General features: G+C 35.8%; 2 protein-coding genes across 4 annotated transcripts in view; one reads left to right on the top strand and one right to left on the bottom strand.

The window, feature by feature from the left end:
* Positions 1-1706, bottom strand: part of LOC115434180 (proteoglycan 4) — a 26615-nt gene extending 24909 nt beyond the window's left edge. The window contains exon 1 of the mRNA XM_030155950.1: positions 1591-1706. Within this exon, the coding sequence (XP_030011810.1) occupies positions 1591-1687 (97 nt within the window). The 5' untranslated portion in view covers positions 1688-1706. The remainder of the gene's footprint in view (positions 1-1590) is intronic.
* morn4 (MORN repeat containing 4) lies at positions 1325-12184 on the top strand. 3 transcript variants are annotated; one of them, XM_030155956.1, is made up of 6 exons: positions 1325-1499; positions 4388-4426; positions 6600-6673; positions 10133-10247; positions 10335-10444; positions 10522-12184. In XM_030155956.1, the coding sequence occupies exons 3-6, from the start codon at positions 6607-6609 to the stop codon at positions 10668-10670; spliced, it is 441 nt and encodes a 146-aa protein (XP_030011816.1). In that variant the 5' UTR covers positions 1325-1499; positions 4388-4426; positions 6600-6606; the 3' UTR covers positions 10671-12184. The 3 variants fall into 3 exon arrangements, with proteins under 3 accessions (XP_030011816.1, XP_030011815.1, XP_030011814.1); XM_030155955.1 differs by lacking the exon at positions 1325-1499 and adding an exon at positions 3769-4033; XM_030155954.1 differs by lacking the exon at positions 1325-1499 and having other exon boundaries at positions 4152-4426.

The following is a 12184-nucleotide window of genomic DNA, read 5'->3' as shown; positions in this document are numbered from 1 at the left end:
TGGAAACCACATGAATGTTCGACACTAAGACTACACATTATGTAAAACAGAAAAAGACAGATAAGATGATGTGTATGTGCCACCCACAAAGAGGAGTGGTGCCTTTGTTCCATTGTATATTATGTTTGCTGCCCGTATTTCTGTTATAGAATAGCACATTAAATCGAGGAGTAGTTAAATTCTGGTCGTAAATTCTCCAACCCAGAGCACTTTAGAGCTATTGCTATAATAAAAGAATCTAGTACTGGGTTAGCGCATCTGAGAGTCTGTACTTTAGTGTAGTTGTACAGTCAAATAAAACTAATAGCTGTTGAGACATTTTACTTAAAACACCAAATGTCAACCTAATTTGGGTACAAGAGAAAAAGAAGGAATGCCAAAGTCTTTATGAAGTCCTTTTCATGAAGGCCTATTCATGATGTTGACATATTTTTCAAGAACAAGAAAAACACTGATGTGGTTTTGGCAATGGAGAAAAAGTCCAAGGTTGTTAAGAGTTTAACACCTAAACACAACAGATATATGCACTAGAATCCATGTAAATTCATTAAAAAAAAACCTACAAAGACATTTCACAAAGGCCAAAAATATTGAGTTAATGTTATTTGTGGGCTGATCAATCAGCCAACACACAAACCAACAAACGAGCATAGCATTGGCGAAACTACTACAACTAGGCTAATCATCTCCCAATAAACAACGGTAAAAGAAAAGGAAGTGCACAAATGTAAATATATCATTTGAACATGCAAAATGCCCATTGAAACTCGTCTGTGTCGTGTGTTAACAGAAAGATACCAGAGTTATTTATATGTATTGATATATTTATTGATTCAGAAGTTATTGGATATTTTCGATCAGTAGGTGCTTTTTGGTCTTTGGGGGTTAATTAACGACAAGTTTTAAGTAAATTAGCATGGATTCCCACGCTGTTACACAAACATCGACACGCATTAGTCAAAACGTATGGTGCATTTAAGCTAGCTGTTTATTTGACTAGAGCAAAACATTAACTATTTATGGAGGAAGTTTATTAGCATAGCATCGAAAATAGGAACTCCTACAGCAAAGGGGTCTCAGTCACTTCCTCATCGCAGTAGTGCGCGCCTACAAGGGGTGATTTGAGAAAGGCTGTGAATGTTAGCGTTAACTGAAAACATTCACCAGGAGCATACATCGCCCTCCCCCATTGAAAATACAGTATCATCGTACGGGCACGCGCATTTTTGCAAACGGAGCCTGCAGTTTTAGCCGACGCAACGCCTAATTCCTGTTTGACACTCCCTTTAAAACAAGCACGGTGCCCTTTAAACAAACTAACGTAACGCCAATACATAACTTAACTCCGCATTTAGGACCGAAGAACAACGAGGAAACACGAAAAGTTCAGCATTGTCATAAACTGATACGTTTCACTGAGGGCTCGAGCTACGCGTTACCGTTGAGAAGGAAACAGTTGAGGACAAAAAAGTCGCTCGGAGATGCCCCGACTGAGTCCGGTAATAGCTGGTTATTTACACCGCTAGCGGTCACCCACAGACGAAATTCAAGCTGGAAGTTTGAACTGCGTGTAATTTGCTTTGTCCTTACCTACACAGTGAATGAGTTTGTGTCGCCACGAGTCAAGTTCCTGGCGAAAGCCGCGCCTGTCGATTGTGCATTGCTGCCTTTTGCACAGACTCGCCATTTTCTTCCTCTCTGGGCGCGTTCACGTTCGGAAGAGGAAACGCTTTGGCTCTTGTGAACGCGCGTCCGAATTTACTCCAGAAGGAAATGTTCACAGGTCTCACGCTGAGTTCTGATGTAATGAAGAAAATAAATCCAAATAACGGATAACACACAAAAACAACATTAACCCATTGATGCATGAATTAGAAGAACCTTAGTCAAGATTTTTTTTTCCTGAGTGTTTTTATTCCTCTTTAGGCATGAAAACAACAATGTGATTAATTTTTTTAATGAACTTTTTTTTTTTTTTTTTTTTTAAGGAGTTACACAAATGTCCACTCAGCTGGACATCTTGCATTTAATTTTTGAAGCAAAGACACTAATATTTAAAACGCAATATCAGAAAATTATATGAAAATAAAAGCATTTTTAATACAGCTAATCTGATGTTTTCTCACATTTTAACATACTCTAATACTAGTTATTACTCACTTCATGGAAATAATATGCAAAAAAAACAAACAAACACCTTTTTGTTTAATAAAACTGTTAATTACTATCTAATAACAACTACCAATTGATTTACACTCAAACATGTTACTGCAGATCAGGTTTATCAAGAACAGTAAAGTTGGTATGAATTGCAGTGTATGGGATGATGCATAAGTGTCCACTGTGTTGGCTGATATGCAACTAAAACAACAAAACCCATGAATATAAGGGAGAGCAGCTGGAGAATAGCTGTCCAATGTAATGACCACTATGCATGAAAGGGTTAAGATCAACTATCTTTCCCTTAATAAGTAACACATGGTTTTGGTTTGTTATTTTCAGTGTATATTAAGTCTGAATAATGTGAATGAAGTAGCTGTTGTGTAGTAAAAAGTCCTTATAACTGTGTCTTTGCTTTTATTTCATTGTAAATTATTTCTGAGTTTAGTTGTTGGGTTTCATACTTATTGTTCTCATTTGCAGACCATACACTTAACGACTCAATATTATACCATTTATTGTAAATTTTTGTGAATGTTTGAGGAAATGATCGTTGGGCAAATTAACAACTGTGAATCTTACAATAACCTACTGACTACAGTCTGTAAAGTACAACAGGTATTACTGTATTACTCTATAAAGTACAACAGGTATTACTCTATTAGTACTTGCCTGCTACTATGATCAAAACTGATAACACTACTACTGCTACTACTACAACTACAGCTACCCCCTTGGAGTTTACATTTTTAGATATACTTTGTATTAATATATATATTTGTTTATCTTGTATGCTGCATGTCATTTTTGTTTTGTTTTATTTTCTGGTACAAAAATACACGTCACTGTACACTGTACTATATATAGCTGCATGCGATCTTATCTTACTACTACTTCTACTAATATAACAAAAACAACACAAACAACCATAATAGTAATAATAATATTAACCCTTTCATGTATAGTGGTCACTACAGACAGCTATTCTACAACTGTTCTCTTATATATTCATAGGTTTTGTTGTTTTAGTTCCATATCAGCCAACACAGTGGACACTAGTGCATCATCCCATACACTGCAATTCATACCATTACTGCAGCTTTGCTGTTCTTGATAAACCTGATCTGCAGTAACATGTTTGAATGTAAATCAGTTGCTTGTTATTGTTATTAGACTGTAATTTACTTTTTTTTTTTAAACAAGAAATTTTGTTTTGTTTTGTTTTGTTTTTGTAAAATATCTACATGAAATGAGTAGTGACTAGTATTAGTGTATGTTAAACTGTGAGAAAACATCAGATTAGCACCATTAAAAATGTTTTTATCACATAGTTTTCACACAATATATCAATAAATACATGCTTCTTTGTGTCCAGCTGAGTGGACATTTTTGCAACTTGCAAATAGGTTCATAAGAAAATATTCAATTGCATTGGATAATTTTTTCCATGTCTAAAGAGTAATAAAAACAGTCAAAATGTTGATCAAGGTTCACATAATTCATGCATGAAAGGGTTAATGACAATGATAATAATATAAACAATAGTAATAATAATAGTCATGATAATTTGACATATAAACTCTATAATAAACCCACTGCTGCTGTAGTACCAGTGCATGAAGCAGCCTCACAAACATCCTTTATAGTCTTTTTAAATATGTCTTCCTCTGCTGTGAGATGTAACACCCTATAGGCCAATCAGAGAAAGTTTTCAATGAAAGCCAACAACAGTCATGCAATCAAATAGCGCGGCTGTGAGGCTGCAATGCGTGGATGTATCGCAATGATGCTGATCTTATGTTGCCTTCACGTGCTGTCGTAATTATAGCAACTCCAATTTGAACACCACCTTGACTTGAACACAAAACCACAGGTAAACATACCAGACAGGGGATACGAGTGTGTATGTGTGTGTGAGTAGCTTTCACTATCATACATGAACCGATTATTTTATGTGAATGAGTTTTGCTCAAAGGAGACATTTTATTTAATTACAGATAAGCAATAATAAACTGAAATTTTAGTTTCCTGGTTTAAAATAAAGTAGTAGTCTCTGTGAAACACCAGCTTGAATCAGGTTTTCTCATAATACGTGACAAAAGCAGAGGACGCTTTTACCCTTTAATATTTAAAGTTCAGATATTGGAGCTTACAGGAGGTACTTGAACGCGACATACGTTTCTCAGCCGGTGTTTTCATATTTTTACGCCCTCTGCTCTTTCAACAGTGGTTTCCATGCTTCAGAGACGACAAACATAGTACACAGGTAAGCCAAATGATAGTATTAATATCGCGGTCGCTTTTCGTTTATTGATGTGTTGCTAAGGGTAACAGTCGATTTGCATAAGCTTCTTATTTAAAGCGACATTTAGCAACACAGGCTGCACTGATCGACACGTATTGACAGCTTTTTCTCAACCTGGACATTTTAATAACGTCCATCCGTCACATGGAGTTCAGTCTCTTTGGCTGATTCATTATTTAGTGGCGAAGGCATGAGTAAATTTACACCTCACTGCCATTCTGCAACACACAGTCTAGTGAAAACAGCCATACATCATTATAAAATGGCCAGAGTGAGATTTATGTCTACATTCATGCATGTCACGTTTTTTCAGTTTGTCCCCTTTTAAAGCGTTTCACCTGCTCTAACTCTGCTTTTAATCCATCAAAAAACAAGGAACACATTTAATGCATTAACACTTACAGCAGGGGTGTCAAACTCATGTTAGTTCAGTTTCACATTCAGCTAAATTTGATCTGAAGTGGCCCAAACCAGTAAAATAATAACTTAATAATAAATAAATAATGTCATCTCCGAAATTTTTTCAATGATCTAGAGTGAAAAAAGTTAATTTACATTAGGAAAAGATTTACATCTACAAACTATCCTTTCAAAAGATGGGAATAACATGAGCAAACTGAAAAAAATAAGTGTAATTTTAACAATATTCTGCCACAGTTTATCATTTATACATGTACATTATAACTTACAGATCACAGTGGATCAACAATTACGCAAAACATTTAAAATAACAGACAGAATCTTGTTAAAATTGTACTTACTTCTCTTAAGACATTTCAGGTTATTCACATTTTTTGCAAAATTATTCTTTGTTTTAGTGGAAATACATGAAAATATTTACATTTACAAACAGAAACATTTGGAGAGTTTATCATTTACACATGTACATTATAACTTACAGATCACAGTGGATCTACAAAACACAAAAAACATTTCGTAACAGGCAGAATATTGGTAAAATTTGATCTGAAGTGGCCCGAACCAGTAAAATAATAACATAATAATAAATAAATAATGTCATCTCCAAAATTTTCTCTATGTTCTAAAGTGAAAAAAGTTAATTTGCATTAGGAAAAAGTTTACATCTACAAACTATCCTTTCAAAAGATGTGAATAACATGAACAAACTGAAAAAAATAAGTGTAATTTTAACAATATTCTGCCACAGTTTATCATTTTACATATGTACATTATAACGTACAGATCACAGTGGATCAACAAGTGCACAAAACATTTAAAATAACAGACAGAATCTTGTTAAAATTGTACTTACTTCTCTTAAGACATTTCAGGTTATTCATATTTATTCAGGTTATTCACATTTTTTGCAAAATTATTCTTTGTTTTAGTGGAAATACATGAAAATATTTACATTTACAAAGAGAAAAATGTGGAGAGTTTATCATTTACACATGTACATTATAACTTACAGATCACAGTGGATCTACAAAACACAAACAACATTTAGTAACAGGCAGAATATTGGTAAAATTGTACTGACTTCTCTAAAGATATTTCAGGTTTTTCACATTTTTTTTCCCCAAAATTATACTTTGTTTTAGTGCAAATTCATGAAAATACTTACATTTACATAGAGAAAAATTTGGAGTTGTCATTATTTATATGTTATTATGATAGTATTTTACTGGTCTGAACTACTTAAGATTGAATTGGTCTGAATGTGGAACCTGAACTAAAAGGACTGCTAATATTTTAGTATAATTTTTGCATTTCACAAATTCATCCCAAGGGCTGGACTGGACCGTTTGGCGTGCCGGATTTGGCCCCCGGGCCACATGTTTGACACCTGTGACTTACAGGATCAGGTGTTAACTTTTCCTTTTTCTGTGATTCCACCACGTTTTAACTTTAACTTACATTGTATATAAACATTAGTAAATGTATTGGTATTTCCCATTAAATAAAGCCAGACATGAACATTGCCAACAACCACAATAATCCCATTAGGGAAAATTCTCTCTGGGCTCGCTTGTGGCTTGTCTCTACAATAAGTCCAAAGGTCATTACAAATACATGTGGAGTTGCATGCATCACCCACATAGTAGAACTTTCCTGTCCTGTAGAAATGCAGAACAGTTTTGGCTCTTTTCATCCTGTGTTTTTTCTGTTATAGAGGTGACATGACTCTGACCAGAGGATCTTTCACCTATGCCAGTGGCGAAGAGTACCATGGCGAATGGAAAGAAGGCAAGATGATCCTTATTGTTAGAATTAAATGAAATTTATGCCTTAGCTGCATCATTTTAACTGCAGCAGAGAGAGGAGACAGGCTTTCACTCTATACTAGAAAGTGTTATTCACAAGGTATAGGGAAAGAAAAGCAAGTAAGGGTAATACAGATATAGTCAAGGGAATTTAGCCACTGCTTTCACTGTGCACTTGATACAGATGCTTATAGTTAAACACTGTAATAATAGAAGAAGCTCTACACTGTGCAATAAGTTCCTATATACAGTTGCGGAAAAAATTATTAGACGATCAAAAGTCATCAAAAACAATGGTTAAGCAATCAAGTACTAACTCCTGTGTGTGTTATGTGCCTAAAACAGCCAGAAAAGAAAACATGGAATGTCTAAAAGCACTGTTTTTGTCAGTACGATGTCATAGCTATTGATGTAAGAACTGAAGTGATTTTGGTTATTATCAAGAAAAGCATGGAAAATGGCTAGATATCAGCTCTGAAATTAAACTCTTATGAGCTATTGTTGTTATCATTATATTTGTCCAAACAAATGTACCTTTACTTGTACCAGGCATTAAAATGAACAAGAAAATAAGGGTGGTCTAATAGTTTTTTTCTGCAACTGTATGTCCCCAACAAGACTAGTCTCTAAAACAAGCGTGTGTTACACAGGAATATAAACTGAATCTGATCATTAAACTTATATTAACCTGCAAGTTAAAAAAAAATGTAGATTCTTTTACAAAAATACAATTTGATAATTGTAGATGGACTACAAAGCTCTCATCTCGTGTGGTAACAGTTTTGGAAACACAAATATTTCCACACTTTTAGTTCAAATCGACACTATTATATTTCTAGTTTTACATGCTTTCTCACTCATAAATTTTAAGAGCACACACATTGGGGTTTATGTCATATTTCCACACCATTTTCTACATGTTACAGTGCAATTTTGTCTTAATCTCAACTGTCATGGACACACCAACCAGAACAAATCTAAATACTAGAGTAGCAAACTCCCGTGGTTTTCTCTTCATGATTCTTCATGCATGTACTGTATGCTTCCTGCTGAACAGAAGGCTGTTTCTAAAAAGAGAATTACCCTCCTGAAATTTTACCTGTAGAAAAGATTATGTGGGTATGCTGCTTAACTGTCTGACACTCCGACAGGGATGGGAGCGACGTTCAAGCTCAAGCTATTTAGTCAAATCCCAATTAGGTAGCATTGGCAACCATTACAGACAGAGCCAGATTTATCAGCTGTGGCTTTGTCAAATCTTATGGATTAGACTTTGGACTTGTTTGGACCTGGGTAATCTTAACGGGTGCTCTGTCAAACACTCAGAATCAATCAGAATACTCAGGGTGTTGGCGCATTATTTTGATTAGTGTATTCCTGCACTTATTAAAGGCCATTCAGTCCACTTTTCCATCACTGCGAGTGAGTGTATAATCAATATTTAGTATTTCTCTAGTGATAACACGGAAGGTATACGTGCTCTGATGTGATTGTAAGCTGCAGCAGTGGATCATGGGAGAGAAATTGAAGTGCATTCCACAGTTTGGATCTTAAAATAGGAATAACTGCTAAAAGTCTGCTGGATTAAAGAGCTGTAATTCTCACTACTCAGGGGGCAGATGGGACTCCTAATTCAGTAGTAAACCTTTAGCTGACAGAGCAGGGGAAAAATACTTAGATCTGAGCATGTACTGACTCATGTGACATATGTAGGGCTCTATATTTCCCAGTGAATATAAAACTCCGGATTGAGGCGGATTGTATGTTTTAGCATTCATTTGGTTGTGGTTTACAGGGATGTGTTGCACACTTATACAGAAAAGTAATCTGTAAGAGGATGACCTCTCATGGATTACACATGGTGACCCTCATATAGATAACTGCACTGGCCAATAGGATCAAAATCTTTACCTATTTACAATTTGCTTTGATAGTATCTTTTACTATGACAGCATCTAAACTCTTCTCACATATTTTGGATTTCCACCAGGCAGTAAACTGAACCGATACCAACAGGTGATAAGAAAAAACTGCAGGTTAGTTTGAGAGACTGATCACCATTACTGTGTCATTAATGCACAAGACAGAACAGAACAAAATAGGGATCAATTTTATTTATTTATTTATTTATTTATTTATTACTAGGGATGATAATTATTAATAATCAGAGGATGACCCATAACTGATGTTTAGAACCAGCCACATTTGCACTAAAATTAAAGTCTTTTTGTCAATTTTTAGAAAAACCCTAACACAGAACTTTGTTGAATTGCCTTTAAGATGAGTGTTAAACCCACTAATGAACACATTAATGATATTTAAAAGGTTTTTCAGAGTCAATAGGCTATGACTTTAAATGTAGAACCAAAGATAGAGATGGCGATTTAAAGGGGTCATATTTTGCTAAACCCACGTTTATTAGTCGTACATTTATTTATGTATTTGGACCCTAATAGTTCAAAAAGTTTGAAACTGAACACTCCAAGTCCTGCAAAGCTATCTTTATATTCACTTTGGCAAAAATCGAGTGGATTTCTACAATCCTGCTTAATTTGTTATGTTTATAACTAGTTACATCACGTCATTTGCACATATAAGGTGTGCAAATGCTCCGAGTACAACATAATTGTTTGTCAGCAGCAGTGGTTGTAGTAAAAACTGAAATTATGTCCAAACTTTGAGATGATTACCTAAAATGTTCAGTTGTTGGTTGTATTAATGAACACAAGTGGTTGAATGGGACAGAGCAGCACAGTCAACAACCTGAAGGGAGTGGGGTGTGAGGGCCAGCGCTCAAAACAACCTTTCTGGTGTCATTACTCAGAAATAGAGCTGAAGATGGACCTGTGGAGGTGAATTTATGAAGAATTCAGACCCAAGCATAGCATTTACAGTTTATGTAGACCACAGGGAAATGTTTTAAAATGCATAATTCCATTTAAAAAAAAAAAAAAAAAAAAAGTTAAATATCACTCCTTTAAATTAATTAATTTTATTGGATATTAGATTCTTTTAAATATAGCTGATATCAATGATTGCAGAAATGTTAGACCAATAATCATTCATGACCAATAATAGTTAAATCCATAGACAATCCCACCTCCTTTAAGACACAGTTTCTAACTTCTGCTATATTTTTTATATCATATTCAATTTTTATACATCACTAAGAGACAGCCACATATTTAGAATCAAGAACAGCAGAACTTTGTTGTTTTTTATTGGGCCTGTTTGCATCACAATGCAACAGCAGTTTTATTTAGCATTACTGTGGTTGACCAGCTACACTGAGGGGGTGTTACATCTGCAAAGAAAAGCAAAATAACTGATACTAAAAGACAGTCAGGTCGAGCTGATATTGTGTGGTAAAACATCACCATTACTTGGATTTGTTTTAAATTTCATTCATCATTCGACTGTGTGTGTGGGGGGGGGGTTCCAGGTCGGAGACATGGTGTAGGTCAGCTCAAGTTCCAGGATGGGACCTGTTACAGCGGTCAGTTTGAGAACGGACTCTTCCACGGCTCTGGAGCGCTGATCTTTACAGATGGATCCAGGTGTGTAAAACAACAGGAAGGAGATTAACTCAAACTTCAATCAGCTGTGCATTAAGTACTACATCTGCTCTGTTTTTATCATTTCAGGTATGAAGGTGAATTTGCACAGGGAAAGTTCCAAGGTACAGGGGTTTTCAGTCGATTCGACGGGATGAAGTTTGAAGGAGAGTTCAAAGACGGTCGTGTAGAGGGTTATGGTAAGTCTGTCACACCACTGTCACATATCAATATCTTCTCTTTGGTTGTTCACTGTGTTCTGTGTCTATGCCTCCAGGGCTATTGACTTTCCCAGATGGAGCTCATGGTGTCCCACGAAACGAGGGGCTGTTTCAAAACCACAAGCTCCAGAAGAGAGAGAAGTGTCCAGGAGTGGTCCAGCGGGCACAAGCCTCGGCCTCCACCGCCCGCAGTCTGGCACTTTGACCGTTTCAAGCCACGTCATAGTTCCAGCACCTTCTAGGAGGGCCTCAGGGATGTGTACCTGCATACTCACATCCAGCTCTCTTTCCTTTTTCTGCATCACTTTATATTCTTTTTTGCTGCAAATACCTTGTTTAGCCTTCACAGTGGCTTGGAATGCACACACAATTTGACCAAACAAAGCATTTCTGTATGACTGTTTTGGAATGCACAATACCATAAAGCACACCTTTAATGTCAGATGTTTTTGCAACATCTGCCGCTGTTTTTCTATTATTCTAAATCTTTCACTCATTAACAGTGACTTTGAGTTTTTTCTCTAGAGTAGAATTGGAAAGCCTCTTGGTACCATATAATTGCACATCTGGTACTGCAAAGATTTTTTTTCTGCATTAGACGAAGAGGTATAATATTGTAAGACTATGTGGCAAGTAGACACTAATTAGACTTCTTCACCTTTGAAAAATGCTGCAGTCCATCATACTCGATACTCAGCAGTGCTGCTAATTATCATTCAACGAATACATTTTGTCACTGGTGTTTTTTTCTTTTAGAATAGCAGTATTCACATTTGCCTTAAAGACATTTTGGTACATAAATCTGGTTCAAGGGTGTCCATCTGAAAATCAGAGGAGATGAGGCGCAGTGCCCTCTCTTTCCCCTCTGCATCATTTGCCCCAAAGTGTCTGTCATCCTAATGAAATTGAGGTCTGAAGAATGTCTTGATTCAAAGAAACATGTCTCTAAGCTGGCGTTGAGTTTCAGCTCTCATCACTCACACGTCCAGCAGATTTCCTTTCTCCAATAAAGCCCCCACTCCCAGTGGAAATAAGCGGAGAGAAGATTTCACTCTACTGGATGATTCTCATATGTTTTCCACAAATAATCTACAAGACCTGGCTCCCTGGACATTCTGAAAGTTGATGAATTAAAAAAGCATAATCAAATGCATTGTGTTGTGAAAGAGATCTTAATTGAGGCAGCTGAATGAAAGACTTCTGAAGTAACGTATATATTTAAGAGGATGTAATCCAATTGTGAGTAAAAGTGTATGGCTTTTTGTTGTTATTAATAGTGTTTGTTCTGACTCATTAACCACATTGAAGCATAACTGAATAGTCATTAGAGGGACATACTATTAAGTAGTTTAAAATCATGTGGTAGTGTGTTTTTGGATATTTTATTAGCCCTGATAACCTGTCACAGACATTCTGTGATAACTCATTAATTCAGTGTACTTGAACTGCTAATAAGCCTTACAAAATATTTGTAGATGTGCTTGTCTAGGGTTGCAAACATTGAACAACCAAAGACAATCAAGTGATTCTATAAACACAATATTTCTTACAGCTCAACAGTTCAGACAAATCAATAATGATGATTCCGTGCAGGGCTTTGATGCACAAGACAAACAAAAGGATGGAGAATTAAGCAGGGAATTGATATGAAAATCTGTTGTAAATACTCCTCAATTTTTTGCAGTTGCTGATTTGTATCATTTGTATTCTGTAAAGAGA

The sequence above is a fragment of the Sphaeramia orbicularis genome, chromosome 15, assembly GCF_902148855.1.
Source record: "Sphaeramia orbicularis chromosome 15, fSphaOr1.1, whole genome shotgun sequence".
Taxonomy (NCBI): domain Eukaryota; kingdom Metazoa; phylum Chordata; class Actinopteri; order Kurtiformes; family Apogonidae; genus Sphaeramia; species Sphaeramia orbicularis.
This window is presented reverse-complemented; position numbering and strand designations above follow the sequence as displayed.